The sequence below is a fragment of the Cebus imitator genome, unplaced genomic scaffold, assembly GCF_001604975.1.
Source record: "Cebus imitator isolate Cc_AM_T3 unplaced genomic scaffold, Cebus_imitator-1.0 Scaffold282, whole genome shotgun sequence".
Taxonomy (NCBI): Eukaryota; Metazoa; Chordata; class Mammalia; order Primates; family Cebidae; genus Cebus; species Cebus imitator.
Window position 1 is genome coordinate 108,727 of NW_016107597.1, and position 12,274 is coordinate 121,000.

A 12,274-nucleotide genomic window follows, 5' to 3' on the forward strand; every position below is an offset into this window, starting at 1 on the left:
CTTCAATTTAACTGACTGCTGGGCTGGCCACTTGCAGCCAGATAAGTCTAACCACCTTTCCCCTTTACCTTATAGAGAGGTCTGTCAGAAACAACAGGAGATTATCCCAGCTCCTGCACACATACACATGTGCACATGCGTGCCTCTTGATATCAACCTCACCTTCGTTCTCAATCCTTCCTTGGAACAGACTAATGTCATGCCCCCAAGCTGAGCATGGACAAAGAAGCATATTGGGTTGACTGCACTTTAGCAAATCTCCCAAACAAGGACTAGGCTGAATTATTTTAACTGAACTGGGAACCTTAAGGTTTGCCGGCTAGCATTCTCAACTTACTTTCCTAATTGATGTAGGTAACACTCAGGATGGGGCGACCCTACCAATTGTAAACACTTTCAAGGGCACCATTTATACTCTCAGACTGTACTTCTTGGATGAGAGCCAGGCATTAATATGGCTCTTTCCTGAAAACACTGTGATTTGTTCTTTAAACGTGGTAAACTTTCAGCATTTTAGATCTTCCAACACCTTAAAGGGCTTAACTCTGAGGAAACAACATCCATATCAAGAACCTCAGCTTTGTTATTTCGTTTGCTTTAGGGAAAGGACATTTGGTCTGTTATGTAGGGATATATTCTAGTTGCCTGCTCTGCTTACTGGGGTGAAGCATGGAAGGAATAAGGCTTAGTGGCTCTTGTCACCTTTACAGATCTCCAGTTCCCTCCCCACTTCTGCTCCTACTCTTCTAATTTCAATTTCACTCTTTACTTCTGTCATCTAGCACCCATTCCTTGGTTAACATGCTAGACATCACTCTACCCATGTCTTCATTGCTATATGAGAGTTTATTTTTCTTTCTACTTTGTTTTTATTTCAGTTGTGTCTCAGCAGGACACAATATACACACATAGAATTATCCTTCAACCAGGGCTGAACTCTTTAATTTTTAATTTGTTATGTTGCTGTCAATTTGATCCAGAATATAAGATTATTAATTTATGAGCATAACTTGTCATATAAGTGGTTATAGCTGGCTTTATCCCTCATCTTCTTAGAAATAATTATACTACTGCTCCTGCTGCTAATGATTTTTAAAAGCTATTTCTTGAGTGCTAAAAATGTTCCAGATAATTTACATATAGTTTCTAATTTTTAAAACAAGATGGAGAAATTGTAGCTTGAGGAGAAAATAAGTAAATTGTCTAAGGTCATGAAACTGGTAAGCATCAGGGCCTGCATGATCATCAAGGGCTGTATGAATATGAGGCTTTTGCTTTATCTTTTATATCACTCTCTCTCTTTTTGTTGTTTAGAAAGTGACTAAGCCATTAAAATTACCAGAAGTCATGTGTTCAAAGCATGTATTCAAACCTTGAAGAGTCCAGGGCACCTCTTCAAAAATGCTCACCGGGATTTTATGGTAAATACAGGGCAATTTCAAAATGTTTCTTCTTTTTCTATCATCAATAACCTACTTAAAGTTCCTTTTGAAGTTACTTCTAGAAAACTTAAAGATGAAATAAACTTTCTTGACATGTTATCTTCTCACTCACCATACCTAGAGAGACTGAACATTTTGGTTAATTTTTCACTCACTGTGTAGGCAGTAAGGATTGCTTTTCTGCTTTGTTGCCCTCTTAAATGTTCCCTTAATAGCAGGTTATGCCATCTAATGGCCAATTTGCTTTTTCACCATTTTGCTTGTCACGCTGGTTTCCCTAACATTAAGTAGCTAAGACTAGAAAAGGGCTCATAGAGGTTACACAGCTCAATAGAATGCCTGTACTTTTCTCATTTTTTTCTTCTTCTTTCTTCAAAAACATTTTATTTTTATATCCCATTTATATTGATGTCCTCCTTCATCTTCCCTTATAAACTCACTGGGAAAAAGACAGCAAAAAATGCAAATATTCTTTTATTTCCCTACAGCATTAATTTTTAAAATGGCAGATTAAAACTAGCTGATAGGAGAAGAATAAAGAGAAATAACATCAAAACAGAAATTTTTCTGAGGTGGGAGGATGATTTAAGGCCAGGAATTTGAGGACCAGCTGGGCAACATATTGAGACCCCATCTATAGAAAAAATTCAAACTTTACCTAGGCACATTCTAGGAAGTAGAAAGCACTCTGTTTTACTCACTCCCAAGATCGTAGCGAAAATTTTGCAAATGCTACCGGATCGATGCTTGCCATCTCTTACCTGAAATAGTTACATTAGGCTGGGCATGGTGGTTCATGCCTATAATCCAAGTACTTTGGGATGCCGAGGTGGGGGAATCACTTGAGGTCAGGTGTTCGAAACCAGCCTGGCCAACATGGCAAAACCCAGTATCCACAAAAAATACAAAAATTAGCTGGGCATGGTGGTGCATGCCTGTAGTCCCAGCTATATGGGAGGCTGAGGCAGGAGGATTGCTTGAACCTAGAAGGCAGAGGTTCACTACACTCCAGCCTCGATGACAGAGTGAGACTCCACCTAAAAAAAAAGTTACGTTAACAACTGCATAGACACCAGAAGAATGCCATTGACCACAGAGGCAAAGTTTGGACTAATATAGCTACAAGCCAATGAACTTCAAGATGCCAACCCACGGAAGCTAGGAAACAACAAGGAAGGATGCTATCCAGTGTCTCAGAGCAGTCATGGCTTTGCTGACACCTTAATTTTGGACTTCCAGTTTCCAGAACTGTGAGAGAATATATTTCTATAATAAAAACAAATAACTCCACATTGTAAATTCAGCTTGCTTTTTTAATTAATGAAAGTTCATTCTGAAAGCTACATCTTTCCAATTACATATAGGCTGAAATTTTGTTATATCTTTACAGAAATGTCTGAACGGACTTTTTTTTGTAGTTAACTTTGTTTTTCAAATAAACACAATTTTGTGTTAAAAAGGTAACTGAAGGAAAGAATACCATGGCTAGAACCATTATACAAGTAATGTTGTAGGCTTTTCAACTGAACTGTTACTACTTTTTCTAATAATATACCTCTAGAACAAAATTACATTAATATTATTTTATCAACCTGGTTCTTCCCCACTCCAAACTAAGACTTTCCTCCCCAGAGATGATTTCCAAATCATGCCCCCAATTAAGACTTTCTCGCTTAAGTTCATCACCCAGGTGCTCATTACTATTTTTCTAAAGATTATGAGAAATTTTGTTTTTACAGAATTAAACCTTCTTAACTCATCATATTTGTAATTTATCATTATAAGTTCACATGTAAAAGTTGGTGGAATCAGTCTTTTTAGCTCATTGATGTTTATAGAATTATGTTGAGGGTCCCCTATACAGATTTTAGGAGCTAAGATGAGGTTTCTTCTTGGGGGATGTTTCATCTTCTTCATCTTCTTCTTTTTCTTTTTCATCATCTGGATGATCCACTGAACAAACCACACTGTTATCACCTGGGCCACTTGTTCCAATAGCAGCACAAGCAGAATAAGATGAAGAGAATCCGAAGTCACCAGAAGATGTTCTTTTAGGAGAGTCTATCTTGTCTTCATGTTCTTGGGTTCGTTTAGTCTCCATAAATTCATCATCATCTTCCAGTGGTGGCATATCTGCTTCTTCTGCGCCTTCTGTAAAACACATTTCTTCTTTCACCTCCATTTCTTCTTCGGTACCTGTGCAAACTACTATATTTTGCAGTACAGCATGTAAATTCTTTCGTATTTCAGTTTGTGTGTATCTCTCTTGTTCATAGTTAATCTTCAATCCTTGGAATGTTTGAACATATCTAATCGATTCAAGAGTGTTATAAAACTTTTCAACTATATGTGAAACAAGAGACTTGATATTTTCCACTCTTATGTATTCAAATAGCTCAAGAATAGCTGAATTCAACATATTGTACCGAGTGCCATTATCTAGAAGAGCATTTACAACTGGCCCGAAAAGATTTCCCTCGATGATGTAACAAATATAAACTTCATCTTTAACGCCAATCATCCTTCTCATAAAGCGAAGAGCACACAAAATCAGGTGAGTATGCTTTGATTTCATCAAGATCAAGGCTTTTCTTAGCAGGTCTTTGTTCAAGATGTAGTTTCTCATGTAGTATGTGTGATGTTCTACACAAAACGTAAGTAGCTCTAATATCAAAGCAAGCAGCTGTGCTGTTTGATTATTATTAGGGCAATTTTTGATTTTCTCATATCCAAATATATCATCCTCCTCACAGTTGTGTTTTGAGGTGGCAGCTAAAAGTGGTGCTACCAATATATGCATGCAATGTTTGTAGAAGAGATGTAGAAATTCACTTCTTTCAGTTTTCTCAGGTGTTGACGGCATGTTGCTTGGATCAAGTAGAGTACGGAGAACTGCCATCAAATGAGCAGCCCCTCCTAACTCAGGATCGGTATCACAGATCATTTGTTTAATTATTACATTAATGAAAAGGTCACTGTCATTGCACAGGTGGGCTTCTGAAATTATAAATTCTCGGATCTTGGATGGACTGTATTCCACTAGATAAGCACATATATCTGCAGCAGCTGACCTTACTTGCAAATTATCCCTGATCATTACGATTTTAAGAACAGGAAGAATTCCCCACTGTGTCAGCGTTTCTAACAGTTCATCCTTGATTTCAGGCTGTAATGCCTGAGAAAATGAACATAATTCCTTGAAAAAAAATAGCAATTCACACCGTCTATTTTCATGTATAGTCTCATCCCTTAACTGTGCAAAAGCTTCAAACAAAAATTTGTGGTCTTTCTGCAGCGTGCTGACTATCTCAGCCTTGTTGTAGAAAATAAATGTTGCAAGTGTAGAAAGAAGACTCTCTTCAAACATGTTTGGCACAGGCAAAAGAATATCATAAATGTACTGTACTATGTATGTCTGATGTATTTTTTGCTTAAGTTCAGAGTTAGTCATTGGTATAACTTCCTTGAACTTTGCATTGTGGATCAAGTAGTCCCTATGCCTTTTTGGCTGATCCAAATCAGGATCATACTCAAGGCATCCCACCACATCCATGATATGCTCATCAGAAAACATTATGTCTAACAGACATGCTTTGTTGAGGAGTAAGATTCCCTTAATAATTTCATACAAACAGTATAAACCTTCAGTATTCTCTAGGTTTTCACAAGTGTGGAACAGTTGCAGTAGTTTTTGAATATAAGCCTCATTTTTCAACATCAGAGCCAGCCTTTCTCTACGGATAGGTGACGAGTGAACTGAGGTAACTATGTTAGCAATTTGATCAAGTCTATCGAGTTCACAGTCAGGCAGCTCAATCACATAACTAATTTCTGACATTTCATCAAATTCTTCTTCTGATTCATCTGAAATGTCCTGTGTGATTAGGACAGATGGATCTTTACCTTGAACTTGGCAAATTTCTTCCCAAATATCTTGGCAGCCAGCTGGGTCCTGGAAATTCAGCACCATACCACGTTTCTCAGCTTCATACCAAACAATTAGTGTCTCTTGATGTTTCCGATAGGGCCTGTCTGGCAGTATCTGTGACCGCAAGATGACTGACCCATCTGAATCCGACCGAACAAGCAGCGACATGCACTGGAACTGCTCATCGTAAGTGGATGAGATGTGACCGGTGCCTAGAGCGACCCATTGCTGGTTTTCGTTCAGGAGATGGACGTTTACTCTGTACCGGGGGTCTGCCATGGCGTCCTCTAGCCTCGCCAAGTCACGTCCGGTCTCGGCTACGCTGCCTCCAGTACGGCACGTAAGCTGCCGCAACGACGGTGGCCGAGAGGGCACTCGTAACAGAAGATGGCAAATCACTAATGATTACAGGGGTGGGGCCAAGCCTCCAGAGAGGCCAGAAGGCAGCGGGGTTTCCTCTGGTTCCATCTGGAGCCCCTGTTACCTCTCACTTTCCCCCACCTCGAGCACACTGAATCTTCTTCTCGCCATTGCCCCCCAACTCCCCATCCCCTATTGTCTCTTAAAAAGTGAGTTTCAGGCTGGGCATGGTGCGCTCACACCTGTAATCCCAGCACTTTGGGAGGCTTGAGGCGAGTGGATCACATGAGGTCAGGAGTTCGAGACCAGCCTGGCCAACATGGTGAAACCCTGTCTCTACTAAAAATACAAAAATTAGGTGGGCGTGGTAGTGGGTGCCTGTAATTCCAGCTACTAGGGTGGCTTAGGCAGGAGAATGGCTTGAACACAGGAGGCAGAGGATGCAATGAGCCAAGATCCAGCCTGGGGCAACAAGAGCAAAACTGTCTCAAAAAAAAAAAAAAAAAAGCAAGTTTCTTGGACTGTTTTGCATTGTCTAGAAAAGCATCATTCTGGCAGGAATCTTGTGATTTCCCTAGAATTCTGCCCCAACAGAATGTGCTTATTTAACAAGTACTATACTTGTTAAAAAGAGCTGCCACCAAGCTTACAAATGGAAACTTAGGAAGTAGAATATGATTTTTCTATAAAGAGTTTTGTTCTCTGAAACATTTTCACTCATCAGGTATTTGGAAATGGAGACTTAGGAACTTTGATAAAAGAAACTTTAATCATTTGTATCCTGACAAAGTTCACATTTCATATTCTATGTCAAGAAAAGGCTGGTCCAAAAAATAAGCAGGAGCACATGACCTATAGACCATTAGCAAGAATCAGAGAAATGGGATTCAGTCTACCCAATAAGGCTTGGCATAAATCTTTATCATTCACTTAGACATCCTTTGGGAGGATTGTTTTAAGAAGGAGCTGGTTAACTCCTTTGGTCTGTTTAGCTCAGCCTGAAGCTCTATCTTCTAGCACAATGGGGAAAACATTTTCCCAAATTTTCCCACTCCATAAGGACACTCCTCATTCGTAGGTAAGGACTGGGCCAAAGGAAAACTGAGTTGAAATTAGCGAAGAATGAGTACTGACCATCACAGATCAATTATTTTATTTCTTTTCTTTATAATAATAATAACCACAACTAATAATAATTGATTACTTATTATTATTGTGAAGAAAGGTAGTAACATAAATGATCAAATCTAATAATACCTTTATGCTTATTATGTTCAAGACACTGACAAGAACGTTAGAGCTACTTTCTTACTTAGTTTACATAATGATCCTGTGATATAGGGGTATTAGCAATACTTTTAGGATGAGGAAATAAATTGGAGATGTTAAATAAATTGCCAAAGGTCATACACTAATAAGTTGAGGAACTCTGTGTTCAACATGTCTTTCTGCTTCCAAAACTGGTTTTCTCAGCCATTGAACTATGCTATCCCCTTCTTTTCTTGGCCTTCATTACACTTTATTTCACATTTTTTCCATCTATATAATTTGTAATCAACATAAAATTATCAAGTCAAGATGAAAGTCACGCACTTCCTCCTTTAGATCCACATCTGTGTATAGCCAACTGAAAAATAGAAGCCTGGATATGGCAACTCTGTTAAATATAATTTTAATAGTAGCCAAGTTGATTTTTGATGTAGCAGCAAGTTTTGCAGTTTTCCTTTAAAATATATTTTTCCAAAACATTAACCCTGTTATTGCAAGGGAAAGCTAAGAATTGGGGCACATCAAGCACATTTGGACTTGAAGATCCTGTTTGTAGCAATCACTTCATTTTACATAGCATTGGAGATGTGTGACAATTCTTAAGTGGAAAAGAAAAACTTGCACACACCTCTTCTACAGTGTGGCCTACAGTAGATTGCAGTTCAAGAATATTACTTATGACAGTACAGCTGAGGCACTTGGGGAATTGAATACAAAATGACAATTATTTCCTGGGAAAATTTAAATCAATGCCAGGAGACTGCTGGTTTAGAAGCATTTACAAATTATAAATAATGTTTAAACATAAAAATTAATAAATGACATATATATATAAGAATGATATATGTACTAAACAAATTTTCTTTCAATATGACAGAATGTGCAAATACACAATAATAATACTGACATGTTTGCTAATGGTCTAATTTTTTTCTCTGCTGTGTTCATATTGAAGTCTCTATCAGAATCAATTATAATACTGTCAGTCCCTTGAATATGGCTTCAAGTTCCATTCTCTGAGAGGCATTCAGCACAAATCTCTGTGTTCTCAAAATTTTGTCACTGGGAGTTTCCCTTAGGCCAACTCAGGTTCCTTTATCTTAATTAGGTTAACAAAAGTCTCTACAATCTGAAAGTCTCATATTCACGTTTCTCAGTGCTATTTCTGCAGTAGTTTCTTTCAGTTCCTGTCTTTATTTGGTTTGATAAATAGAACAATGTCCTTTTTTCTTCATCAGTTAACATTATTATTTTGTTATTTTTATAGTTGTTTCATAGGGAGCAAAGTAATAAGACTGAAAAAATACCATATTCTAGGAGCTGTGTAAATCCTTTTAATGTACATTATGTACTTTTTCATTTAGTCCTCATAAAAAGTGACCTAAGAAAGATATTATTACTATCTTACTAGAGAGGAAAAGACATAAAACTCCAAAACTGAGTCAAACATTTGGTACAAATCCCTGTAGTAAGTGATGATGCCAGAACTTGAAACCAGTCCTTTTATAGTTCCAACTCTGCACTTTGCTCTTCCCAATATGCAGTGTTCTCTCTTAGACTATATAAATTTTTATAGAAGATGTTTACAACAATGTAGTTTTTGTTCCACCTATGACTGTTATTTGGTGTTTCTTCATTTCATTATGTGAAGAAAAATATTTGAGGCCAGTTCAAAATAAAAATGAGTAGATCGAGTCCTAAGATTAATAATTCCTCTTTTGTTTTGCATGCTTGCCCCTCTCACATTTCCTCCCTATGAATGTAGGGTAGTAAGATTTAGTTCGTCATGACTGTGTTCTAAAACTACATTTACACAAGGCTCTTGTAATTCATCCATATCTTAGGACCACTAGAGTTTAAATTTTATATTTCCAGTTATTTAGAAAACAATAAAGGAATGAGTCACACATTTCTGAATTTTAGGTACAGTAAACTCATACAAAATATTTATACAGTCATCAGCCATATAAAGACATTTAGGTCTACAATGGGCTGCATATATGATATTGGTCCCATAAGATTATAGTTGAACTTAAAAATTCCTATCACCTAGCTGTCATAACATTGTAGCTCAATGCATTACCTTATCTATGTTTAGATATAGAAATATTTACCATTGTGTTGTTAACTGCCTATCGTATTCAGCACAGTGACATGGTGTGCAGATGTGTAGCCTAGGAGCAAAAAGCTATATCAAATAGCCTAGGTGTGTAGGAGGCTATACCATCTAGGTTTGTGTAAATACGTTCTATGGCATTCACACAATGACAAAATTGCCTAAAGATGCATTTCCAAGAACATATCCCTGTCATTAAGTGACACATGACTGTATATAAAACATTTTGATGTCTAAATATTCTAAGAGGAGAGAGCATTTCATAGTGGGAAAAGCAAAGTGAGTTTTGATTTTATGAAATGGCATTAAAATATGGTGATTCAAATGTATCTCACCTATAATTTTCAACTTCAAAATAATTAGTGTAAAATATACCTACATGTTTACTACAAATTTTCTAGCTAACTTATGCTGTGGAATGTTTCCTTTTATGGCATATCTTATGGGAATATCTGAAACACAAGGCAAGCAGTGTCAACTCCATCTTTCCTGTGGCTCAGGTAAAAAATATAGAGTCATTCTTGATTTTTCCCTTTCTCTTACTCCCCACATTCAGTCTTCTAACATATATTATCTGTCTGACTTTCAAAATGTGTTCAGAATCCTCCTACTTCTCATTACATTTGTTATCATTATTACTACCAGTGTCAAAGCCACCATCATCTCTAATTTGCAAATTATTAATAGTCTCTTCTCTTGGTTTCTGCCTTTTCCCTATTAGTGTATTTTGAATGCAATAGCCAGAAAGGATTCATTTAAAACATAAGTCACATTTTCCCACTTCTTTGCTAAAAATTAATGTTTCTACCTTAGAATAAAAGCCAACATTCTAACTATCGCCTATCCACTGCAATAAGATCTGGCCCCCTTGATCTACTTGAGCTCTACACCTAGTAGTCTCTTTCTTCCTTATCTGCCCCAGCCACACTAGCCACCATCCTGTGTCTGAAGTACATTGGGCACACTTGCCTCAGGACCTTCGATTCTGTCCTTCTTTCCACCTGGAACACTCTATTTCCCAATATCTACGTAACTAACACCCTCGTTTTCTTAAAAAATTATTCAAATGTTCTTGTTTTTCTAGTGACACCTTCCCTAACAACCTCTTTAAAATGGCAGGGGCCTTCCATTCCAACTCACCTATCACTTTTCTTCAATGTATATTTTCTCCATACAACTTATCATCATGTGATCATTTTGAACTTCATTTATTCTGTTTTCTGAAACCAGACTATCAACTGCATGAAGGCTATGATTTCCTTATTTTGCACACTGCTGTGTCCCTAGCATCTACCACAGGCATGGTGCATGTAGTTTCTCAACAATTATTTGAAGCATAAATGCATGAACAAATAAACATTATTTATAGGATAATTTCCAATAATCCATTTATTTATTCCACAAATGGTCATTGAGAAACCCCTATGGCCAGGCCATATACCAGGCACTGGGGATGAAACATTGAATTTGAACTTTATGTTCAGTACTCTTATGGAATAACTAGACAGTCTTATCAGGAGAGATTTTTAATTTACAAAATACATTTTTGTTATTTCTTCTGATACCTAAATTCCATCTTTTTTGATAGTTTTCTTTTTATTGATGGAGACCAAGGAAACAATATTTTGCTTTTCTAGAATTTTAGTTGCAGGTTTTCCTCTATGTTCTGTCAAATATTCCTTCCCCAACACTGAGTGAAATCTTAGGTAGGAACTTCAGCTTTTCCATCTACTCTCAAGTGTTGAAAGAACCCTTATTTTCTAGTATTAAAATGTTCAACCCATTTCAAGCTTCTGTTTGACCAAATCAAGTTCATGGACAAGACCAGAATCAAGAGATGGAAAAGTATGTTCCACCTAGACAGGGAAATCATAGCAGAGTTGTATAACAAAGTATGTGGGTAGATGGAAGAGTGAAGAATTGGGAGCAATGATGTATTCTTTCATAAGCCTGGACAAGTACAACCAAGAACTTCCCTGGGCAACAAGAGATGTACGATTACCCTATATAGAGCATTAGAATGTGCAGACACTTAAAAATCTTCATTTATTCTCAGGTGAAAAACATCATCCTGTTAGGTCTGCATTGCAGCAGTACTAGCTATTATTTTCCCAGTGTCTCAGAGGTAAAAATCACTTAAATATTTTCTTGGATCCATAGGCAGTTTTTGTTAGCACTAGTACATTCTCAGTACTAGTTGTGTGCATGGCTTCCTTGGAAGATCCAGAATCTATTACTCACACCTCATGAATTAAGGAGAGGAAAGAAAAAGGGGAAAATGTTCTTTTAACCTCATGTAAATTTCAGGTGCTGTCAGTGCCATGTTCTCTGTTTTTTCTTCTGTTCAAATAGTTACTTCTAGACTCATTTCCAGTTTTGTTTTAAATTCTGTAATTCATAGATCTTTTCTTCTCTATTTGAATAGACTATGTTACTTCCTTTTCCCACCTTGATCATCAAGAATAACATTAGCTCTCTGCTTATTAATTACCCTATAGCCATGTTGTATAAATACTATTAAGGAGCATAATTTGGAGTTAAAAAATACTCAAGTTTTGCCTAGAGATATAATCATCTTCATTTCTTCAGTATAGTGTAAGTTATATTTATGTCATGCAATATACATTTTCATTTTATAGGGAGCAGTTTATTTCATCTTAACATTTATGCCTTAATTCAATTAATATTTAAAGGGGTGCCTTGAATATATTTGATATATGATGAGAAAACTGAATTGAGTCAGAAACAGAAACAAAAATTTCGTGATAAATAGGGGAATTCTTAGTCTTGATATTGGACACGTTACTACTTGTGTGAAGATCTAGATCATTCTTCCTGAAAAGCTATCTTTTGTGTTTTGTTACTGCTTGCTGATCTGCTATCACTTCCTTCCCTCCTTCCTTCCTCTTTCTTTCTTTTCTTTTCTTTTCTTTTTCTTCCTTCCTTTCTTTCTTTCCTTTGTTCTTTCTTTCTTTCCTTTCTTTCTTTCTTTCTTTTTTCTTCGCTTCTTTCTCTTCCTTTCCCTTCCCTTTCTCTTTCCCTTCCCTTCCCTCCTTCCCTCCCTCCCTTCCTTCCCTTTTCCTTCCTTCCTTCCCTCCCTTCCCTTCCCTCCCTCCCTCCCTCCCTCCCTTCCTTCCTTCCTTCTTTCCTTCCCTTCCC

At 37.0% G+C, this 12,274-nt stretch overlaps 1 protein-coding gene and 1 pseudogene across 1 annotated transcript; one reads left to right on the plus strand and one right to left on the minus strand.

Moving 5' to 3' along the window:
* Positions 1 to 2,744: 2,744 nt before the first annotated feature.
* On the minus strand, positions 2,745 to 5,679 carry PPP4R3C (protein phosphatase 4 regulatory subunit 3C). The gene has a single exon (XM_017501608.2). It carries the CDS (start codon positions 5,647 to 5,649, stop codon positions 3,310 to 3,312), a length of 2,340 nt encoding a protein of 779 aa, XP_017357097.1. The 5' UTR covers positions 5,650 to 5,679; the 3' UTR covers positions 2,745 to 3,309.
* The window catches only part of LOC108284729, a 59,155-nt pseudogene continuing 52,528 nt past the window's right edge, over positions 5,648 to 12,274 (plus strand).